Source organism: Rhinoraja longicauda, chromosome 6, assembly GCF_053455715.1.
Source record: "Rhinoraja longicauda isolate Sanriku21f chromosome 6, sRhiLon1.1, whole genome shotgun sequence".
Taxonomy (NCBI): domain Eukaryota; kingdom Metazoa; phylum Chordata; class Chondrichthyes; order Rajiformes; family Arhynchobatidae; genus Rhinoraja; species Rhinoraja longicauda.
In genome coordinates, this window is record NC_135958.1 from 15,926,520 (window position 1) to 15,951,615 (window position 25,096).

At 41.7% G+C, this 25,096-nt stretch overlaps 2 protein-coding genes across 2 annotated transcripts in view; both read right to left on the reverse strand.

Moving 5' to 3' along the window:
- Positions 1–4,406, reverse strand: part of LOC144594697 (uncharacterized) — a 34,294-nt gene extending 29,888 nt beyond the window's left edge. The window contains exon 1 of the mRNA XM_078401539.1: positions 4,061–4,406. Coding sequence (XP_078257665.1) covers positions 4,061–4,358 — 298 coding nt within the window. The 5' untranslated portion in view covers positions 4,359–4,406. The remainder of the gene's footprint in view (positions 1–4,060) is intronic.
- Positions 4,407–7,037: 2,631 nt separating this feature from the next.
- Positions 7,038–23,698, reverse strand: cfap263 (cilia and flagella associated protein 263). Its single transcript, XM_078401688.1, has 9 exons — positions 23,473–23,698; positions 21,306–21,426; positions 20,134–20,298; positions 17,289–17,444; positions 16,543–16,623; positions 13,811–13,966; positions 12,260–12,367; positions 9,896–10,051; positions 7,038–7,174 (listed from the first exon to the last, which is right to left on the reverse strand). Exons 1-9 carry the CDS (start codon positions 23,583–23,585, stop codon positions 7,094–7,096), a joined length of 1,137 nt encoding a protein of 378 aa, XP_078257814.1. The 5' UTR covers positions 23,586–23,698; the 3' UTR covers positions 7,038–7,093.
- Between the last annotated feature and the right edge of the window lie 1,398 nt (positions 23,699–25,096).

A 25,096-nucleotide genomic window follows, 5' to 3' on the forward strand; every position in this document is an offset into this window, starting at 1 on the left:
GCAGCGCTGGGCAGTTCTCCTGTCACAGTATGACGACGGCATTGTGTATCGCTGCTCAAAAGAAAATGCTATTGCTGATGCATTGTCGCATTTGCCTCAGGAAGAATCCGATGTGGGCACTGAAGCTGTTATCTAAATCATAGAAGCAGTGGACAATGACTTTCCAGTCACAGCAGCTGAAATTGCTGCTGAAACTCAAAAAGACACAGTGCTAAAACAAGTATACGAGCAAACTTTGTGTGGATGGTCAGAAATAAAACCATGTAGTAATGAACTAAAACCTTATCACAATAGACAACATGAACAGTCAATGAGCAAGGCTGTATGAAATGGGGTCACAGAGTAGTAGTACCAAATTGTTTAAGACAAAGATTACTTAAAGAACTCCATAGTGAACACACAGGTATTGTAGGAATGAAGTCTACAGCCAGAGGTTGCATGTATTGGCCAGGATTGGACAATGACATAGAAGCAATGGCAAGCAAATGTAGCACCTGTCAGAGTTGTAGAAGTTGGCCTGCCCAAACCCTTTGCAAACAAGGTCTTGGCCTACTGGACCTTTTCAGAAGATTCATGTGGATTTTTATGAACATAGGAATAATAATTTTCTTGTTTTGGTAGATAGCCACTCAAAGTGGATTGAGGGGGTACATATGGGTACAAACACAACAACAGAAAAAACAATAGACGCATTGTGGTCTATCTTTGCGTGTCATGGATTACCTGAAGAGCTTGTCGCTGACAACGGCCCTCAATTTCATGCTGCACTGTTCCAGACTTTCATGAAACTAAATGGTATCACGCATACCTTAGTGCCAACTTACCATCCAGCATCTAACGGCGCAGCCAAAAGGCCAGTCTGGATAGTCAAAGAGCTATCAAGAAACAAGTTCTTGAAAGGAATTCAAAATTCAGTATGTCACAGTGGCTAGCTAGTTTCTTACTGAAATATCGTACCCAGCCACAATCTACCACATGGTATACTCCAGCTGAACTTCTCATGAAAAGAAGGCTTAGAACTAGACTGACTTTGCTTCTACCCAAACTATCTCCTAAGGTTGAACGCAATCTGATCAGAAACGTCATTATGGTGGAAGTCAAAAAGAACATAGATCAAGTTTGTGTTCTCAGCCCCCCTTACAAAGCAAACAAATGGGAGGTGGGAACAGTAGTTGAAGTGTGCGTTACCTGGAGGACGTGTTAGAAGTGTGCACATAAACCATATGATCCCAGCAAGGGATGAACCGGTACAAGAGCAAAGTATAGACAAAGAAGTAGATCTGTCAGACTTTGGTATTATTCCAAGATCAGATGTAAAATCAGAATTTCCAAAGAAAGTAGAGACAAAGGTAAATGATCCTGAACTTGACTCACCCTTTACAACCACAACCCGAGTACAATCAGGAGACCAGAAAGGATGCTTAAACCAGTCGTCAGATTAAATTTATAAAATTATTCTTGTTTGTCTCATTTACAAGTTATTTTCTTTTCTAAGGGGAGAGCAGTGTATATAACAGTAAATGTAACTTTAAGAACTGAGTATTGGAATGGTATGATTTGTGTCATGTGATATATTCAATATCTTATCAGTCTCGTGAATATGTATGGGTATGCGCAGTGTACTTTTGTGAAATAAAGAAGACTCACACTGGCAACAGCGTGCACTGAAAACCTGTGCTTGTTTCTGTCTACATGCTGTCTTACTGTCTTACAATTTCTGACTTTGTCTCCAATAGTAAAATGGGTGGGATTTCCAAGCCAGTCACAGATTTTAATATGGAGATACCATACAATTTTAAATCCTTGTATTATTTGATAGGAACCCCACCCAAAATCATTCTGTTCAACTAGTCTGAGTGAAGGAATGTATTTTAAAGAAGGCTTTTAGGTAAGGAATGGGAAGGTGAATAGGGTGGACTTTCCATATAGGACAGAGCAGATCGAGGAAAGGTTGTCTGATTCCAGCTGTCTGAGACTAACTGTGGGAGGGTCAAGGGGAGGTGGCACAGCCTTCCATTCACTCCGTACCAATCCCAATCTCATCATCAAACAGCAGAAAAGGTCAGTGCCATTGTAGTCTGGTGGACTGATTGCTACCTTGTTGACACTAAGCAACAGCTCATTGATACCTCCTCATATCTACCTCTTACCCATGACTACCAGCACCAGGCCACTGTCTCCCATACCACAGACCTCATCTTTTCAGTAGATCTCCCATCCAGAACCAACCCTCAACTGCTCAATTCTATCTCCCACCTAACATTTATAAACATGATTGCCCTGGCAGCCCCAATGTTTCTACCTGCTCTTGTACTGCATCAGCTCCTCATGGCTTGACATTATCTTCCCCCCTCCCCCCCCCCCCCCCCCCTCCTCCCTCTGCTGATTTCCCAAGATGAGGCCTTCCATCAGCCCGTCAGTAGAGCTTTTGGCCAATGTGGTTAATAGTCCTCATCTGCTTAACGTCCATTTCCAGCACTTCTGCTTTCACCCTACCTCTTCTCAGACATAGTAGTGATAGAGTCCCATTGGTCCTCATCTTTCACCCCACCTGCCTTCACATTCCAACACATCATTCTGTGGCATATCTGGCAGCTACAATGATTCCACCACCTGTCACATCTTCCCATCAGCATCCCTTTCTACTTTCCACGGGGATCACTCTCTCTGTGACTCCCTGGTTCATCCATCTCTCCCCCTCTGAAGCGCCTTTCTTGTAGGAGGTGCAGCTCAAGTCTCCACATCTCCACCCTCAGCACCATTGTTGGACCCTTCCAGGTGAAGCAGATTTACATGCACCTTCTCCAACCTGTTCTACTGCATTAAAGAAAACTGAAATAACTCAGCGGCTCAAGCAGCATTCCTGCAGAATGTGGATATGTGAAGTTTTGGGAAGAAGGGTTCTCACCCGAAACGTCACTTATCCATGGTCTTCTGAAATCCTGCCTGACCACTGAGTTACTCCAACACTATGTGTCTTTTTTTTTGTAAACCAGCAAATGCAGTTCCTTGTGTCTCTGTTCTACAGCATTCTGTGCTTACCATGTGGGCACCTCTACATCGGTGAGACCAAATGGAGATTAGGTGACTGCTTGGCTAAGCAGCCGCAATCTGTCCAACATGACCACCTGGAGCTCCTGATTGCTAGCAATGTTAATTTCCTTCCCCATTCCAGCCATCAAACTGTCTATGCTCAGTGTCCTCCACTGCCTGAGTGAGGTCAAAAGCAAATTATCACATAACCTCACATTCAACCTTGATAGTTCACAACCCAACACAATGAACATTGAATTCTCTAAATTCAGGTAACCTGCTTCTCCTTGGTCGTTCTCTTCCTCCTTATCTACCCAGATCCTCCTTTCTCAAAAACAGTCCACACCATCTCACCCACCCACTCCATCTGCCCAGCATCCATGCACTCCTATCGGGTCCCTTTCTCCCTCACTGTTACCATCTGTCCACCCTCTCCCCGACATGGTCCCGTACTCCATCTTCCTTTTCAATCAGATTTCATCATCTGTAGCCCCCTCCTCCCAGTGAATGCTTTTCTCTATCTGAGGTCCCTCTCTCCTTAATGGTCATTTAATATCTCCCTTACGATTCGGCTGGTAGCATCCTCCCTCTGACAAAATACTTAGTTCAAGTCTTATTTCATAAACCTAAACACATGATCCAGTGTTCCTCCAGAACAGTGCTGCGCTGTCGGACTTTAAGGAGTAAAATATCACACGATACGAAGAACGGAGTGTTCTGTTCGATGGTCAATCTCCATTTGTTAACTATTGAAACGGTTGTTTGCCCATTGTAAATCACTAATCGTTAAATCACACTCCAAAGTGAATATAATTAAAGTTCTTAAACACGCTCTGTGGTGTTCTGGTGTGCAACGTACTATATGGATGCAGTCCCCCCCCAGTAATATTTTACATTGATTTTTTCTCTCCCACGTTTCCAAAGGTCGACCCTCTCGGGCGTTATTGGTTTAACGAGTGCATATCCGTGTTATCTCAGGTACCCTGTATGTGGTGGTACCTCAGCCTCTCTCAGTAATGAATGTTACCTGTGCCACCGGGTATGGTGCTCCACAGCTGGTCTTCTTCCACCTCGTTCCCTGAACCTTTCTTTAAGGAACGATTTCGCTTGTCGGCTTGGCGCGTTTTGGCCAAGCCGGGGTTATACTTGAGCACAGCCACGCTGGTCCGCTTCCCTTTTTCATTGTCTTTCAGCTTGAGCTGACTTAACTTCGATAACTGACCCTTAGGGCCCCCGGGCAAAATCACTTCCCCGATGTTCTTAGCCTTGGAGGGCCCTCTCCGCTTATCTGCCATGTCGATTTTCACCACATTTGTGTTCTGCATCAGTGTGCGGGATGGCGCACAGCTCTGTCCCGCGGTCACAGCGCGGTGGCTACCTGGCCATGTCTGTGGGAAGCGCGCGCAACCGTTACCAAGCAACCGGGTAGCACTAACAATAGCTTGGTTACCCTCCCACTTTGTTACATACCGCTCATTGCACACTGGCAGTTCCGAGTCGTCGCGGTCCTTTCATGTTGACTTCCACTTTTCACAATTTGAGAAGAAACAGAGGTAAAAACAACGCGCACATAAAAGTACTTAGCAACCTCCCCGGTCTTCCCCCCCCCCCCACTCAGAAGGGTCCGATGATGGATTCTCATGCATTTCATGCACAGCGGGGAGAAATGGTAAACTGGAAGACTGAGAAGATGACGCCTCAGCACTCTGCCTCCACCTACATCTAGTGCAGCAGAGATTGAACTTCAACTCGGATTTGGTTCAAGGTTCAAGGTGCAAACCATCATTTTCCTCGTTTGCTTTCATAGGTTTAGATCACCCCAGTCAGCCGGGAAGGCTGTAAAAATATGTTATTGTTTGATTGTTATGTATTTACATTGTCAATTAGTTTGTTTGAACACAATCAATTTTGTATGAAGATAGACACAAAAAGCTGGAGTAACTCAGCGGGACAGGCAGCATCTCTGGAATGGTGACGTTTCGGGTCGAGACCCTTCTTCAGACTGACTTTAAGAGAGAGGGGGGGAGGTGGTTCTTTTGTATGAATACCACCTTACATTCTTTGTACGGCTGAATCATAAACACTTCGCTAGTGTTGTATAAATCATCACTTAAGTACATGTGTAAGGCATTCAATCATGCCTAAATAACATTTTGCAAGATGGAAGAGATTAATAAGAAATGTATTAAACTTTAGTGGCTCACATCAATGCCAGCAAAATGGAGGTCCCTGAAGATCACAAGTGCCTTTAGTAAATGGACGAAAAATTAAGACACAAAGTGCTGGAGTAACTCAGCAGGACATGCAGCATCTCTGGAGAACATGAACTGGTGATGTTTTGGCTCGAGACCCTTCTTCAGACTGATTTTAAGAGGGAGGGGAGGAGGTGGTGGTGGGGGGAGGGGGAGAAGAAAGCTGGAAAGCGGAGGGTAGGACAAAAAAATTAAAATGCAGTCCAAGCGCAAGTGCTTGGATAAATGGTCACCAAGTCTAACCTTAGTCTCGCTGATTTGCAGGAGACCATGTGGGGATGCAGTAGATCAGGTTTGATCCAAGGCCTACTGGATCTCCCTGTTGCTAAGCATGTTGACTCCTCTTCCCAATCCCATACTGACATTTCTGTCCTATGCCCGCTCCATTGCCAGAGAGAGGCCACATGCAAAGTGGACCTCATTATGCTTGAGTAGCTTGCAACCCAACAGTATGAACGTTGAATTCTCCAATTTTAGGTAACTAAACCACCCCTCCCTTCTTCCCACCACCTCTCCCCTTTTTCATTCACTTCCCCGTACCACACCTGGACTTGCACCTGTATTTCCCCTCCCCTTCCACCTACATTTTTTCCTCTAGCTTCACAATTAGCAATTTTTCAATCCTTTTGTCTCGCACCCTCTGTCGTTTAATCTCTGGCCTTTGTCCAACCATCTGCCTATAACTACCCCGCCTCTTACCTGTATCGGCCTATTACCTGCCAGGCTTTGTCCTGCCCCTGCTCACTTCCAACTTTCTCCCCTCCCCTCCCAATCAATTTGAAGAATCCCGTTCATGTTCTCCAGAGTTTCTGCCTGACCCGCTGAGTAACTCCAGCATTTTGTGTCTTTTTTTGTAAACCAGCAACTGCACTTCCTTGTTTCTTTGTAAATGGGCATTCCAGTGCAGAACAAAGTATTTAGGAACTTGTAATTTGGCAACGTTTTTGCCAAAAAAAGAGATATAAATGTTATGTTCTGCACTTTCACCAATGTGGAACTAAATTAAGTCATGACTTTTTAAAAGAAAGAAACCATTTTCAATGTCCAGTGGTCAGTTGCTCAAATGGATGAGCCACATGGTTACGGGGTCAAGTCAGAGACTAGGAGTACTGCTGCAGTGTGTGTCATTGCACTGGAACTGTATACCAAAGCTGTCCTACCTAGAAGGACTAATGCAATGACATACTAAACTCATCACCTGGCAGTTCACCTCTAAGTTATACACTATGCTGATTTGGAAGTAAATCAGCATCCCATCATTGTTGCTGGCATTAAATTGTGGAACTCAATATCTTCAGTATCGCGAAGGAATGCGGATGTTCACCACCAAGTCTCCTGGGACAATAAACGCTGATTTGCCCACAGATTCCCCCAAAAATAGAATAGGTGAGTTTGCTGGGATGGATCACACCATTTCTCAATAGTAATGGTGTAGGCTTGCCAAAAGGAACCCTATTGTACAAGGCCTGGCCCAACTCATCCATAACAATCAAGATGTCTATCTGAGCTAGTCCCATTTGCCTTAGTTTGGCCATATCCTACTAAAAGGGTATAATGTGTTCTTCATTTAATAATTCTAATTGCTTCTTTGATGATAACAATAGTTTTAGGAAGTAGGAAAAAGGACACAGTATTAAAAGTTGAATTTATTCTTTTGACACAATAATACAGCCAAACAGTCCAATAGTCAAATAGCATAACACCATAAAATATGACTGTGATTCATAGCAAGTTTGAATTCATTTTTGTTCCAGTGGAGCTTTGTGAATGTTGCCTTATACATGTGACATGTTCTAACTTTGATCTGATTACAATATATTTATGTCTTGATCTTGATCACTGTACCTTTTGATTTTCTCCCAGGTTTTACTGTAAGATCTATGTGCTAGCTGGAAGGCAAATTAAAATAAATTAGTGTTTGTTGGCCACAACTATGTATACCAAATTTTGTAAATATGTGGTTCTCCAGTAAACAACATGTTTATTTTGACAACCACTCAAGTCTCTCATTTTATTTCTGAAAAGTTGTCACTCTGCAGTATCCTATTGAATCCCATACACCAGTGACGTCAGTGTAGAATATCAGGAATTCAGTGAAACCCATTCAGTGCCATTTTCTGTATGGCAGTGGAACCAAAAATTAAACCATTTCTTTCAGTCCTCAAGGAATTTTTCTCCACTTTCTGCCTCTTTTGCTTATTCTCCACTCTTTCTTTGCACAACTCGTGTGTCTCTGCAGAAGCGAATTTATCATTTTACAAAAGCCACAGACAAAACCACTTATGTCAACGAAAGATTTGTACAAAAACATTTCTAAGCAACTCACATATTTTGAGAGTCTGACTGGTCACACAACCACATACAGCAGCAATTGTATGTACAGACTGATTCAAAAGCCAGTGATTATCCAAATCTTCCCCTGATTTCTCTGTATCTTTACAGGTTCCTTTTCTTAACTATTTTACCAATAACTTTACTGATGCCATATGGTTGGCTTCACCTAGCGGTAACTTGTTGCAACATTAACTTAGTTCTCACTTGCCCTTTGTGTTTTGTTTCTTTTTTGACGACATCGAGAACAAACAAGACTAAAGGCCCAATTACACATTTTTTGGGTTATTATTATAAATAGCCATCATAAAAATGCAGGTTTTTATTCAATTTCATTGATGCTCTAACATTTTTCACGTACCCTTGATAAAACATAACAAAGGGTACCATTTGTCATGATATTGTTTTAATACAGTTTAAATAGGATTGTTCATAGAAACATAGAAAAATAGGTGCAGGAGTAGGCCATTCGGCCCTTCGAGCCAGCACCGCCATTCAATGTGATCATGGCTGATTATCTAAAATCAGTACCCCGTTCCTGCTTTTCCCCATATCCCTTGATTCCTTTAGCCCGAAGAGCTAAATCTAACTCTCTCTTGAATACATCCAGTGAATTGGCCTCCACTGCCTTCTGTGGCAGAGAATTCCACAAATTATCAACTCTCTGGGTGAAGAAGTTTTTCCTCATCTCAGTCCTAAATCTACCCCTTATTATTAAACTGTGACCCCTGGTTCTGGAAACCCCCAACATTGGAAACATTTTTCCTGCATCTACCCTGTCCAATCCTGTAAGAATTTTATATGTTTCTATACAATCCCCCCTCGTCCTTCTAAATTCCAGTGAATACAAGCCCAGTCGACCCATTCTTTCATCATATGTCAATCCCACCATCCCGGGAATTAACCTGGTTAACCTACGCTGCACTCCCTCAATAGCAATAATGTCCTTCCTCAAATTAGGAGACCAAAATTGCACAATATTCCAGGTGCAGTCTCACCAGGGCCCTGTACAACTGAGTAGGACCTCCTTGCTTCTAAACTCGAATCCTCTCGCAATGAAGGCCAACATGCCATTAGCTTTCTTCACTGCCTGCCGCACCTGCATGCTTACTTTCAGTGACTGATGTGCATGCACACCCATGTCTCGTTGCACTTCCCCTTCACCTAATCTGACACCTTTCAGATAATAATCTGCTTTCCTGTTTTTGCTACCAAAGTGGATAACCTCACATTTATCCACATTATACTGCATCTGCTATGCATTTGCCCATTCATCCAACCTATCCAAGTCACCCTGCAGCCTCATAGCATCCTCCTTGCAGCTCACACTGCCACCCAGCTATGTGTCATCCGCAAACTTGGAGATGTCACATTGAATTCCCTCTTCTAAATCGTTAATATATATTGTAAATAACTGTGGTCCCAGCACCGACCCTTGCGGCACCCCTCTGGTCACTGCCTGCCATTCTGAAAAGGACCCGTTAATTCCTACTCTCTGCTTCCTGTCTGCCAACCAGTTCTCTATCCATATCAATACCCTACCCCCAATACCATGTGCTCTAATTTTGCACACTAATCTGTTGTGTGGGACTTTGTCAAAGGTTTTTTGAAAGTCCAGATACACCACATCCACTGGCTCTCCCTTATCCATTCCACACTTCTTGCACCCGAAAGATATATTGGCATTTCTCATTGGATGTCAATTCACTCTTGCATACACTGACAGAGTCCTGATATTCTCATTGAGTTGCACCACAAGTAAACAGACCCTTTGGCCCACTGAGACCACACTCACCAAAACATCTATCTGTATTAATCCTACACAAATGTCATTTCATTCTTCCCACATACCCATCAACGCTCCTGCTCCTGATTTTGCAATGCACCTACACACTAGGATGTGCATTAACCTACCAATTAACCTACATAGCTGGGATATGAGAGGAAACGAGCACTGGGAGAAACCCACACCATCATGTGGAGAATGTGCAAGTGCCAAACAGAGCGTGCCCAAGGTCTGAATTCAACACAGATCCCCAGAGCTGTGATACAGCAGCTCTACCGGCCACGCTTCTGCATCACATCAATTTTACCATTTAAGAAACAATTTTACACTGTAGGTATAATTACACCTAGCATCTTCTTTTATGAACTTACAATTGTGACATAGTTGTGATTCCATGCAACTGTTAATTAGAGACACGTGACAAGTCTCCAAGCTACAGTATATGCAGTCACCTTTCCCATTACTTCATAAAACTACGCATTGTGAGACTCACCTCTGCAATGTCCACTTTGCGTTCCCAGGTTTTCACTTTTTTCTCTAAGTCAAAGCGATTCCAGGTCTCCTGAACATATTCAAGAATGCCCGGTACTTTGTAATTGGAAATGTCATTTCGAAACTTCTTGTTTAGCTCCTCTGCCTTGGCCTTGTCCTTTGGAAAAAATGACACTGAATTAACCGTTTAAAAAATATTTACAGACATGTGCTTGTGGACATTGGTATTTTGTCAGTGAAGTAAAGCCCTAAGGGCTTGTGACATGAGTGAGACAATAAACTATTTGTTCTACAAATATAAGTCATAAATCATAAAGTCATAAATGATAGAAGCAGATTTAGGCCATTCGGTCCATCAAGGCTGCTCCGCCATTCAACCATGACTGATCTATCTCTCTCTCTCTCCTAATGCCATTCTCCTGCCCATAACTCCCATAACTCCTGACACCTGTACTAATCAAGAATCTAGAATCTATCTATCTATGCTCTGTTTGTACGTGTGAACTGATGGGGCAGGAGATTGGATTTGTTCTGACTTTTGTAAACAAAACGTGCTAAAGCTATTTTCCATGTTGTAAGATAGACAATAGACAATTGACAATAGGTGCAGGAGAAGGTCATTCAGCCCTTCGAGCCAGCACCACCATTCAATGTGATCATGGCTGATCATTCACAATCAGTACCCCGTTCCTGCCTTCTCCCCATACCCCCTGACTCCACTATTTTTAAGAGCTCTATCTTATCTCTTTCTTGAAAGCATCCAGAGAATTCGCCCCCACTGCCTTCTGAGGCAGAGAATTCCACAGATTTACAACTCTCTGACTGAAAAAGTTTTTCCTCATCTCTGTTCTAAATGGCCTACCCCTTATTCTTAAACTGTGGCCCCTGGTTCTGGACTCCCCAAACATTGGGAACATAAGCAAGAGCAAGCTTATGAACAGTGCCCGAGTTTGCCATATACATAATCACTGGCCTTTATTCTGATGCTTCAAAGACTAGGAACATTCTCTTCATCACAGTTCAAATATTGACTCGATTTCTCACAAATTCATCAAGCTGGAGCTTGCTACAATTCACGCACAGTCTGTGCTGTCAGTTGAATTCAGAAATAGAAGTGATGAATGTTTCTGTCAAAGAAGGAGTGCAACAGCTCTCAAACCTGTGTTCTGCTTCAGCAACAGGAACATTTCTAAATGGGGGAGCATGTTCAAATATTCTGAGGTCTATTGCATGAGCCCAAACTACCCATGCATGGTACAAGAGGCCTCTTCTCCATCATCATCCTCCATTGTGCAGTTAGTGACTCGAGGAGAAGATGATGATTGGGAGTGGGGGTGTTTAGAAGCTAACTGCCAGAACTGGTTGATGGAGAGAATATCAGAACAAAATTGTGCTGAGGTGGGAGGCATTGGGGAAAATAATTGTGGGAGACTTGGCCTGGCGCCAGTGAGGCAGAAGTCAGAAGTTGGTGAGACCGCATTTGGAGTATTGTGTTCATTTTTTGTCACCCTGCTAAAGGAAGAATGTTGTTCAGCTGGAAAGAGTGCAGAGACGATTTACAAGGATGTTTCCGGACTTGAGGGCCTGAACTATAGGGAGAGATTGGGCAGACTAGGACTTTAGTCCTTGATGTGCAGGAGGATGAGAGATGATCTTATAGAAATGTATAAGATAAAGAGGGAAATAAATATGGTGAATGCACTGAGTCTTTTACCCAGATTAAGGAATTGAAGAACCAGAGGACATATGATTAAGGTAAGAGGGGAAAAAATTAATAGGAGGGGCACCGTTTTCACACAGAAGGTGGTGGGTATATGGAACGAGCTGCTGAAGAAGGTAGTTGAGGCAGGTACTGTAACAACATTTAAAAGACCTTTGGACAAATACATGGATAGGAAATGTTTAGAGGGATATGGGCCAAACACAGGCAGGTGGGACTACTATAGATGGGGCATCTTGGTTGGGATAGGAAGGTTGGGCGAAAGGCCTATTTCCATGCTGTATGACTATGACTGTAAATCAGGTAGATAATTGGGATGAGGGCTGGAAATTCGGTCAGGATGGTAGATAGTGAGGGAGGTTTGAATAGGTAGGTGACATGGGGGAAGTCTGGTTGGCAGATGATAAATGGTGGTTGAATCAACCAGAAAATTGGTGGGGAAGCTCAGATCATGTAGGTAATGCGCCAAGGACATTCAACTGCAAGGCTGTTGAGCTTCAATTATGGAAAGATAAAGCAAGCACCTAAATGAGGAAAATATCTGCCTTGGACTCACAGTCCATGCAGAATGGAGACTATCTTGTCGTGATTTTTAAGAAAAAGCAAAGTTAATAGATTCTGTAAAACATACTCGGTACCACCTACTATTTCTACTTCTGTGGTCTCAAGTTCAATCTTCTGAAGCAGCTCATGTCTTGATTTAATTTCACTGAGAAGTTGCTTTGTCTCTGCAAGCATTTTCTGTAATTTCCTCTAAAAGGGGGACGTGATCACAGGATTAGAAAGTATAACAGACATTTCAACAATACTAAAATCAGGTCCAATGTCTACCATTGCCAACATTTAAGATGTTATTACTTTACTTTTTTAGTTTTAGTTTAGAGATGCAGCGCGGAAACAGGCCCTTTGGCCCACCGAGTCCACACCGACCAGCGATCCCCATACACTAACACAAGCCTACACACACTAAGGACAATTTACACTTACACCAAGTATACAAACCCAAGCCAATTAACTAACAAACCTGTATGTCTTTGGAGTGTGGGAGGAAACCGTAATCCTCTACCAGTCTGTTACCTTAACATTATGTCTCTGAATGAACGAATCTCCAACTTCATCACCACTCCTCTTCTACAAACCTCCTTTCCCTCCTACCAACCATCTAAAGTCTAAGCTAGTATTTCTTATTCCCTTATTCATCCACTCCCATTTGATCTTGAATATCTTCTGAATTTGAATCCTCAATGATAGGATCAATTGCCCGGAAAAATCATGTTTTCCCCCTTCCGCTTCTCTTGCAAGGAGACCACATCAGAAGCACTGATTGCTATTGATGAGACCATAAATACAAGATATTTGCAAGCATTATTACTTGGGATTGTCTGTGAATAAGAAATGAAGTTGGGTAAGATAGGGACAAAATGTTGGAGTAACTCAGCGGGTCAAGCAGCATACCAGGAGAACATGGATAGGCAATGTTTTGGGTTGGAGCCCTTCTTCAGAGTGGGGAGGAGAGGGAAACAAAGGTGTGGGGGTGTCTTGGGAGAGAAAGGGGAGGAGGGAGGTTGTTGTGGGTCAGTTTCTTAAAATTGAAACATTTGATGTTCATACTGTTGGGTTGTAAGCTACCCAAGCAGAATATGAGGTGCTGTTCCTCCATTTTCTGTGTGGCCTCACTCTGACAATGGAGGAGGCCCAGGCCAGAAAGGTCAGTATGGGAATGGGAAGGTGAGTTAAAATGGTTAGCAACAATGAGATCCAGTAGGCCTTGATGGACCAAGGGCAAGTGTTCAGCAAGCGGTTGCCCAATCTACACTTGGTCTCACCAACGTACAGGAGCCCATATCGGGAACACCAGATGCAGTAGCTGAGGTTAGAGGAGGTGCATGTCAACCTCTGTCTCACCTGGAAGAACTGCTGGGGTACATAGATGTAGGCGAGGGAGGAGTTATCGGGATAGGGATAGTTTCTCTCAAGTCACAGACCATTCTGACTTGGAAATATATCACTGTTCCTTCATTATTGCTGGATCTAAATTGTGGAGTACTCCGGTCAATAGCAATGGGAATGCCTTCAGCAGAAAATGTTCAAATAATTCAAGACCACATTCACAAAGACAATTAGAGATGAATAATAAATGTTTACCTTGTCAGCAATAATCACTTCTAATAATCAATTAAAACAATCAAAACGTACTTTATAGGAGTTGAGAACAATTTGCGTTTGCCCTGTCATGACTTTAAGTTGGAGGAGGTCCTGATTGTACTGCTCAATCTGCCTAAAAAACTGGGTGTTTTCAATCTTCAGCTGATGGAAGTCTACCTCACGCAGCAGCTCTCCTGCCTCTTCTTTCTAGAAACAATACAAATATTGTATTTGTTACTTTTCCCCTCTCCCCGCACCATATGTTTTTCCACAGATGACAGAAGATGCAGACAATCTTTACCTTATTCAGAGACTCATTTGAAAAAAACAAAAAGAAACCAGAGCATAAGAAAAAAAGGATGTGAAATTAATATTATTCATTTGGACTGAATCTTCCCAGGCTAACAGAACTCAGTACAATTTATGTGCAAATCAGGAGAAGTTAGTTGTGAGATGTTGTCCAAGACAACAAAACTCCAAGACTGCGGTTCCATGACAATACAAAAATGCATTTCAGTAACTAATAAATATACAGAATGGCACAAAGCATACTACTTATTTAGTTGTTAAGGTGAATGCACAGAGTATTTTATCCAGCGTAGGAGAATCAAGAACCAGAGGACATACGTTTAAGGTGAGAGGGGAAAGATATAATAGGAACCTGAGGGGCAACTTTATCACTCAGAAAAAGTTGGTGGGTATATGGAATGAGCTGCCATGGGAGATAGTTGAGGCAGGTACGATGACAGCATTCAGAGAGAAATGGGGCAAACATATTGGGGGGAAAATGGGACTAGCTTAGATGGAGCATCTTGAGTTGGGCCGAAGGGACTGTTTCCCTGCTGTATGACTCTATGACTCTTACTTAATTAGATAATATACCTTACATTTAATTATTACTTTAAATTTTAAATGTACCCTGTAACTGAAAGAATCTGCAATTTCTGGATTCAGGAAACAAACCTCTTTTCACTTACTATTAAATCTAGTCTACCTTCTTCCCCCACCCTCAGATTGGACAGCTCATCTTTCAGAATTCCTGCTCCAATGATTTTGCGCTCGCCTCTGGACTCTAAACTTATCCAACTTGAGACTTTTCTATTCCCTCTGCTCCAGATGCAGACTTACAAATTCCCCACCTTCTCCGCTTCTACCACCTCCACCCTCTGAATCCTCTCCTGACCCCTCAGCTCTCCAGAAGTACCCCAGTGCTGAAGGCTTACCAACCCACAAGGCAAACTTTCAATCAGGCTAACTGCAGCTGGGAAACTTAAATAAAATATCATGAACACAGTATCAGGAGAAAATCCATTCTCCCTGGCTGCTCAACCCAAACATTTGCTCTTCACCACCAAGATAAGATTGGTGCTTGTATCATTCAGTTTCTTTTCTTCTGATAATTTCCTTCTGCACCATCTCTTCCTCCATATCTTTGCCTTGCACCTTGTGCCATCCTTTAATTACCTCTTCATTATTTATGCCAATTATAATCCATCAATTTAAATCAAGTGTTGTATGTCCCAATAAGCTATCCTTAAAAAAGTTAGTCCTAAAATTCTAATGAATTTTCAGTATCCAGATTACCATAAGTGCATTTTCTTCCAGTGTTATATCTGTCCAATTGCAAAAAACATCAATTTTCGCTTCAACACTTGCTGAAATCCACTTCCATACTTTTTTTCAATTGCAGACTGTAATACTCCAATAGTTACCTGTTACCTTTTCCTTTTATTGGCTCCTGGCCCAGAAATACAAAACATTTAAAGTGATCACTACAATGTTCAGATCCATACCCATCCTCACCCCCCCGCCCATGTAATCTCCTCCACCTCTACCACCCTCTGAGATCTTTGGACTCACTTATTTCTGTTGCATAATCTTTGGCGCTCTACTTTGGCAATCTATCCCAATTTCACCCCTCTACTTTCTCCATTAAGACACCCTACATCTTTGAGTAATCTGTTAGGAGCCCTTCTTGGAAACTTTTTATGTGCCCTGGTGTTAAATGTTCAATTCTGTCAAAAAGTTGTGCATTCAAGTCCAACTCCAGGGAAGAGCAGAAAAACCTACCCTAACATTCCAGTGGAGTATCAAAGGAATGCTGCAATGGCGGAAGTAAATCATTTGATGAACTATCAAACCAAGGTTCTGTCTGCTCAATTATAAAATTGTTGTGGCTTTAGTTCAAAGAAAAGCAGGGGGGGAGTCTTCCACAATATCCTGGCTAATATTCATCCTACAACCAACATCATGAAATTTAACTCATCTTGCCATGACCACATTATTATTTACAGATATGTACCAATGGGCTGACCCCATTTCTTATAATACATCGATTATACTTTAAAAAGCACTTCCTACCCTGCAAAACAACATGGTCATGGAAAAGCACTATTTAAATTAAAGCTTGTTTTCTTTAATATGATAATTTTTTTGCAACATTAATTGGGATGTTTTACTATGTTTAAGGTTCTATATAAAATTGTTGTCATTCTGTATACACCTGCTTTATTACAAATTCTAATTTCTGAGTTGCTGGTGTTGTGGGATAACATTTTACACGACATGGCTAACTCAGTTCCTTGCTCAACAAAACCCACGGTTTCATTTTTCACTGCATTAATTCACCCATTCCAATGCTGAAATTCACTACATATAAATTGAAAATTGGGATTCAAATAAAATATAACAAAACAATCAAGTGACACAGGGCACCGTCTAGAGATGATGAACTCGTGGCTGTGCTGCAGCCTGCCCCTTCCCACCCCTCACCCTTTACAAACCAATCGGAGCTGTTGGTGCATTTTAGCCTTCAGCATCTTCCATGCATGATTCTTCAGTTGTAGTTTATCGATCAGTATTTCCTGACAGAAGAAAGACAAACAATCAAGATACTGTGCAGATCAACGTACAGCAAATGCCACTGTTCATTACCCAAACCACACAAAAGCACCGACTGGGAATATTAATTACAAGGTGATCTTGGAAGCTATGACTTTTGCTCAAAGAAGAGAGCCTTGAACTATGGGCGAAGGAACTGTGAAGTTTGAAGCTTGATCACCTAATTTAACAGATAAAAATGAAAACAGAACATTCGGTAAATGCAAGTTAAGAGCAGAAGGATTAGAATGAAAGAGATGGCTGTATTAGTTTTGAATTGACAATGTATCAATTTTTCCTTCCGTAATATGTCCATCCCCATACTAAATTCCATCTGCTATGTGTTTAGCCATTTCACTGATCGACTAAACCCTTTTGAATTTCACTACTATCACCTCACCATTTCTTTAAAAAAATGAAGGCCATGCTGTCCAAATGAATACAGATTATCATTTTCAGCTTATCTACAATTTCCTGACATGCCCAGTGGAGAGTTACCCAAATCACACCAAGTATTCAGAAAACTAGCCCATTGTCTCAGCTGATGCTCTCTTGTAATTTTGGGTCTTCTCCCCACTAAGTTCTGATTCTGATTGTGCAGATACATTGTGCTTTCCATAGGAGAAGGTTAGCTTGAAATATCACTCACTTTTGCATGGATCTTGTCTTCAAAGTATTTAAAGAGCGTTTCTGTTACAATTGTGGTCTCCTTCTGTCCTTGAGAGAAGGTTGCAATATCTCGTTCAAATTCATCCACAGCTTTTTTTACGTCAGCTAGTGCACATTCAGCTTCCTCAAGGGTAGCCTAAAAGAAAACAAACATTTAGAGATCTTTCTATTTTGTGAGAGGTCACAAAAATACTGACTGTGAATTTTGTACAAGTATTTCCTCCATGCTGTTATATGCAGCATAGTTGGCGTGAAAACTTGAATATGGATAAGTTGTCCACCAAGGCCTATTGTATCTCCCAATTGCTAAACATTTTAACTCCTCTCTCCAGTCCCATACTGACCTTTCTGTCCTTGGCCTCGTCCATTGCTAGATGAGACCCCATGGAAACTGGAGGAACAGCATCTCATATTCTGCTTGAGTAGCTTACAACCTAACACTATGAACATTGAATTCTCCAATTTTAGGTAAGTACAACCTTCCCTCCCCCTTCTTCCCCCATCCCCCTTTCTCCTCCTCCCCCCCCCCCCCTCTCCCCTGCACCTTCGCTGGACTTGGACCCACTTCTCCCCTTTCCCTACCCTCCCACCTACATTCCTTCCTTTAACTTCACAATTCGCAACTCTTTAATACTTTTATCTCACACCTTCCGTCTTTTCATCTCTAGCCTTTGAACAACTATCTTCCTATTAAAAAAATCCTCACTTGTATCTGCCTATTACTTGACAGGCTTTAGCCTGCCCCTACTCTATTCCAGCTTCCCCCCCACCCCACAATCTGTTTGAAGAAGGGTCCCAACCCATCCATGTTCTCCAGACATGCTGCCTGATCCACTGTGACGTTGTGTCTTTTTTTAATGGAGAAGTGGAGCCAGTTCAATAGAAGTTTCCATTATTTACTTTGTGATCAGGGTGGTGTCATTGGCAAGGTCAAAATGTATTACCCATCTTCAAATGCCCTTGAGAAAGTGGTAATGACTCATCCTGAAATCCTGCAGTCATTCGAAAATGTTCCTTTTATGTGGGTTAAAGAGGTGTTATTGGAGAAGTTGAGGCCAGCAACACAGTGCATTTTCTAGATGATGGACAACATGATGGTGATGGATGGAATGAATGTTTATGGTGGTAAATGTGGTGCCTACCAAGAAGTAGTAATTACCATATAGAAAGTCCCAAAGTTACTCGTTTCCATTCCTGAGAATTGTCCAGATGAATGGTCTCACCCTGAAACATTCGCTCCACAGATGCTACCCGACTTGCTGAGTTTCTACAGCAGTTTGTGTTTTGCATGGAAAATTATGATGGCTTGATTTTGGGTGGTAGCATAAAATGTGATGAATTAATGACCTATTTTATTGCTCTCTTGATTGTTATTTTGGTTGACATATTCTTGCCTAGTGGAATGTAGTAATGAAAAGGATGCACTTTCATGGATAGAATCTATTTGGTTTGAGTTAAGTGACAAAATAGGGTGGAATTACTTTATTGGGTGTATTCTGCAGGTTTCCAAATTGTGAGAGAGACAGAGTAGTAAAACTGCAGAGAAGGTATTGAGGTCTGCAAGAATTGTAGAATTTTGGATAATACAAGACCAAATGGACCCGTTGGGCCCAAGCCTCTCCTGCATTGGTGCAGCACCCGCTCCTCCCCCACTTCTCCCCCTCACCCCTCTCCACCCCCCTCCCCCTCCCCTCCCCCTTCCCCTCCCCCCCCACCATCCCCCTCAACCCCCCTTATCTTCCCTCCTCCCTCCCTCCCTCCAAGATACTAGTCTATGTTAATCCCATCTGCCTGCATTTGGCCCATATCTATCTAAACCCATATGCTGAACCTTCATATACAACTTATTAGGGGATAACAAGAGTATTGCTTCCATTTATGTTCATATCATTTTATGAACAATTTGAAGGTTCTTAAGAGACTGCAGTGGAGATTTTCCAGAATGATTCCTGGTCTGGCATTTTAGCTACAACGTTAGATTGGAGAAGCTGGCCCAATATAACTGAAATGGAATTATAGTTACAGGATTCATAGCTTCAGAAAACATGGCAATTGTATTAGGGACTATTGGCATCTCAAACTTCAGTTTACAAATTAATTTCCGGTCAACGAAAATCACTAGCCTTATGTGATATTTACAAAAAACATTACTGAAAGCTTTTTGTTGAGGAGAGATTTCAATGTGGTATAAAATTATGTCAGATACCAACGCAGACAAAAGAAAAGCTGTACCCATGGTACAAGGAGTAGGGAGACACATGTTTAAGAATTTGGTCTTGAGATACAGGAAAGGGTGTGAGGAAGGAATTCAAGTGAGTGAGTGGTAATGGCTTTGAATCCAATGGCCATGGAAGTGGCTGAAGAAGATTTTAAAAGGAAATTGAATAGGAACTTCAGGAAAGCTTGGGCGGTCGCAGGGATGGAACATCGGAATATGGTTGACTAGTTCTTCAATGAGCCAGTATTTGCTCAATGGGCCAATCAGCCTTCTACTATGCTATTATTATATGATTCATTGCATGATGATAATAACTGACATGGCAAACAGAATATTTCTCCTATCAAGCAGTCATACCAACTGGAATATGGTCATTCTTATTTGTATTACATGGTATTCTAGAAATTTAGCATGTGGTTTAGAATTACATTCCATGATTCAACATATTTTTGTAAAAATTACAAAACAACAGCCTCGTTGAGCAATGGCATCCTTCCATTGCAAAAGTATGAATACTTAAAAACTAGTACTAACTGCCTATATTATTCAGGTAGAGTCAAGTCACTAATATCTGAAGACTGAAAGGGTGGCTTTTGTTGCTTCTTACCTGTAGATTCCGGACCGTGTGATTTGAATCATTTCTCAGCTTTGCTAACATTTCTTTTGTTTCCTCTAGTTCTCTATATGCAATGGTGCACTTTTGATCTGCTGTTAAGTTCAAAAGGCGTTCAAGTGCTGCAGTACGAGACCTAGATCGATGCCTTGAACGGCCCTACAAAATTCACCAAAGACCAAAAGTTAAATATTTGAGTTATGAACTCTTCAATTCATAATAAAATACGCATTCACTGTTTTCTGCAAACTTTTTCTACAACTACCTGTATTTAATTTCTTTGGCTAAAAAAAGCTGCAATTTGAATTCTCACAGGCTTCAAAAACCAGTAAACAAATGCGATATAAAAGTGCCCTGATCTGGCTCATTTATGAGTTTTCCTGTTGCTCACCGGGGAAACTTCTTACTTGGTGTTAGATTGTTATTGCCCACTGTGAACTCACCATAACTGGAATGGAATTGCAGACACAGTCCAGTCCATGGCCTCAGAAACTATGTTGCAAACATATCAAGAACTGTTAGCAACTCAAACCTCAATTCACAAATTCAGTTGCAGTCAATGACAGTCACTAGTTTTATGTGACAGTTATAAAAATGTAATGAAAAGCATACTAGGAGAGAAAAAAATGTTTTTCAAATACTCATCTATTATCAAATACTATTACCTGTTATTACCTGTTACTTGCTGCCTTTATGTTATCTAATAACAACCTCCACCCCATCTGCTCTTCAGGTATAACTGTGGTATTTAAACTCTAGTCCCCGTTTAGGTTTGTATTCATATGATTTTTTTTAAAGAGCAAATGTGAAATACAACTGATCTGAGTGGAGCCCAGTTTCAGAATCTTCCTCACACCTCTTAATATCATTTACTGTTAACTTCAGTTGGACCCATTTTCTGCCAGGTCCTGTTCCAATTCAATCCCTTTTCAGCTGAATCACTTGGAGCTCTAGTAACCTTTGAGCTAATTTCCTTTCCGTCCTCACTAGAAAGTATGATTATTTTTACAAAATAAAAGATAAAGGCAACTACCACTATGCTGTCACACAGGAGTCCTATGTCGACATTATGTATCAAAGATATTTGAAAGATATTTCAGATCAATTTCATTCTACTCTAAACTTCAGAAGCTATTGAGGAAGTATTAATATGGCAAAAGTACAACCTGTCCCAGTTGTGCAATGTCTTGTGACATTTGAAATTCGTCAATATCTTCCTTGGGAACCATGCGATCATAGTACTTCTCAAACATATTATTCTCTCTCTGTATGGCTACATTGGAAGCACTGAATTAAAGGCAAAAAAAATATTGTTGTAGACAGATGGGCAATTTCTTATAAGTTACTACACATCTTATTACAGGAAATAAACTACAGTATACCAAAATAGAGCATTCACAGTTAATTGATTGATAATTTTCAGGAATTATAGACAAATGTGTTTATCCGTCTGAAGAAGAGTCTGACCCGAAACATTGCCCATTCAATCTCTCCAGAGATGCGGCCTGTCCCGCTGAGTTACTCCAGCATTTTGTGTCCAGAATAGCTTTATCATGATTAGAGGGTAGTAACTATAGGTAGAAATTGGACAAACTTGGAGATTTGGATAGTCAATAGAAAAACCTTTAAAGCAATAATGCACAGAGTGATCGGGGTCCAAGTCCACAGCTCCATGAAAGTGGCAACACAAGTAGATAGAGTGGTAAAGATGGCATATGGTATGTTTGCCTTCTTTGGTCGGGACATTGGGTATATGTCAGAAAGTCATATTAGTGCTTTATGTAACTTTGGTTAGGCCGCATCTGGATTATTGTGTGCACATCTGGATGCCCCATTACTGGAAGGATAAGGAGGCTTTGGAGAGGGCACAGAAAAGCTTTACCAAGACACTACCTGGATTAGAGGGTACCATCTAAAAGGATAAATTGGACAAACATGGATTGTATTTTATCTGGAGCAACAGAGGCTGATAGAGACTGATATATGTTTATAAAATTATAGACAGGTGAGATAATCAGAACTTTTTTCCCAGGGTAGAAATGTCAAATACTAGAGGGTACAAGGTCAGAGGGGCGCAAAGCTTTTTTATATAGGGAGATGGTGACTTTTACGCTTGTAACATCAGCACCCATTATGATCAGTTACGCAACCTGCCAAACTCATTTAAGTTGCCTCATCAATCATCACCAAGTGGCTACTGCTATTCAATGAGTTCAGCATCTCCTTGGTAAAATAGGTCACATTATCTTCCTGTGCCTCCTTCTCATTCACTTATCTGTCTATATCTCCTTGTAGATTTCTGACATCCTATCCACAGCTCATTTTTCCATCTGATTTTGTATTATCAGCAAACCTGGATACGTTACATGCTGTCTGCTTATTAATCGCGTCTGTAAAGAATTGAGGGTCCAGTGAAAAGTAAAACAATTGATTTCTAGTTTTTTTATTTCCTGGCCTTAAGTCAACCATCCATAATAATGAGTTGCAGATGCTGGTTTACACCGAAGATAGAGACAAAATGTTGGAGTAGGACAGGCAGCATCTCTGGAGAGGAATGGGTGACATTTATGAAAAAGGGTCTCAACCTGAAACATCACCCATTCCTTCTCTCCAGAGATGCTGCCTGTCCAGCTGAGTTACTCCAACATTTTGTGTCTATCTTCATAATAATGGGTTGTTGTCCTACACAGCAAAGTAGTATATACGGCTTTTCATTTCTACAAAAACGGAGGAGGACGCAGAAGTCTTAAAATATTTTTATGACTCAGAACCTTGATAAGACGTGAAATGTTACTGCGGGTAGATGGTTGAGATAGCAATCACATTTTTGATAATCTTATTGAATGGCAGTGAAACAGCTGCTCATGTGTACTAAATTCTGATAAGTACATTGAGCGCGTGGACCGGACTCTGAACTTTTTGTAAATTGTGCCAAAATATGGCCACTCGTGCATGTGTGATCTATGCAAAAAGAATTTCACTGTGCAGTGCACAGGTGACAATGAAGCACAACTGATTATCTTGTACTATTTAGATGGTCAGGCAACATCTGTGGAATCCCCACAGCGTTACTGCTTGACGTGCCAGGCGTTCCCCACATGTGGGATTCATTTCAAATTCACAGCATGTGGAGCACTGCATATTACTTGTGCTATGTTGAGAGATGGCCCGACATTGAGAGAAGGATCGCCAGCAGGCCGGTCACCCATTCCTTCTCTCCCGAGATGCTGCCTGACCTGCTGAGTTACTCCAGCATTTTGTGAATAAATCGCCGGAACCAGGCGTCGCATGAATTATCAGATTTAATGCTTTAACGTAAAGTTTCCAGGGTACCTTATTTCACCCATTAACGCCAGGAGCTCCTCGTCGCTCATATGCTGGATATTTTGGCTCTGGCGAGTCTCAGACATTGTACTGATACTATCCGTGTCCATAATGGAAGCCATGTTTATCCGGAGCTGCAAGTGTTTTCGGCCGTCGCCTTGGAAACCATCGGGCGCTGACTGCGCAGGTGTAACCGTTCCAATTAGAAGACGGGTGAGAAGGCGCGGAGCGTCTCCCCGTGGTGGTGGGGCATTCGCTGTCGTCACTGGGCGAACACTAGTCCGCTCAGCTCCTGTTGTGTACTTCTTTCAGGAGTAAAACCAGAAATTTAATGAATTGATATTGCGCAGCGAGTTTTTTTCTAAAATTAGCGCGAATAATGCCAGTAGATTGGAAAGAATGTTCTGCACGTGGGAGCAGTCATATTTGATAACCTCAGGTTGGCCCCTTCACAGACCATGGAAGAAGCGACTGAGGACGCAGGTCATAGGTCGCAGGGGCAAAACATTCTCGCTGGCTGATCTACTGCGCGTAAACAAACCTTCGTTTCATCCGCATTTTCCAGTTTTGCTTCGTAGAGGTAAGAAAATACTGCTTTCAAAACTGTTAATTAGGTGTGCATATGGTTAATTTGTGCAAAACTGCGATAATTTTGTAGGTTTTATTGCTTTAATTAATTTAATTTAATTTATTTACAGGAAAATAACCTCTCTCTCAATGTTAGCAAAACTAAAGAGATGATCGTGGACTACAGGAGACAGCGGGGGAGTGGACACCTCCCTATCCACATCGGTGATGCTGAGGTTGAAAGGGTCAGCAGCTTTAAGTTCCTCGGTGTGCACATCACTGAGGACCTTTCCTGGACACTGCACACGGACACAATAACAAAGAAAGCCCACCAGCGGTTCTTTTTCCTGAGAAGACTGAGGAAGTTTGGCATGAACGCCAGCATCCTCACAAACTTCTACAGATGCACCATCGAGAGCCTGCTGACGGGCTGCATTACAGTCTGGTGCGGGAACTTCTGCCCACAGCCACAAATCACTACAGAGAATGGTGAAGATGGCACAGCACATTACTGGCAACTGTCTCCCGGCCATTCAGGACATTTTCTACCGGCGGTACCTGCGGAAGGCACGCAGCATCATCAAGGACCACAGCCACGCAGCACGCAAGCTGTTCTTGTTACCGTCAGGCAGACGATACAGGAGTATGGCTGCGTGTACCACCAGACTTAAGAACAGTTTCTACCATCAGGCCATCAGGCTTCTGAACTTATAAACACATTTCAAATCATACATGTTGATTATTCTTAATATTGTCTTTTTACCTATTTTTAATATTGTCTTTTTACCTTACTAATGTAATTTTTAAAAAAATCTTATTTATCCTTGGAATATTACTGCTGAGGTGACCCGTTGTCTTGTCAAATACATTTCATTGTACTGTTGACCCTGTGCCAACCTACATATGACAAATACATTTATTATTATTATTATTTATGCTTCAGTGAGTGAGCAAGATAGTGACTGAATAACAAGCATTTTTTATTGTTCTTTGTTTTGGATGGGGGGGTGGAGAATGAAATGAAATGTATGATTTCTATAACTATCAAGAGACTTCTGAATGAGTC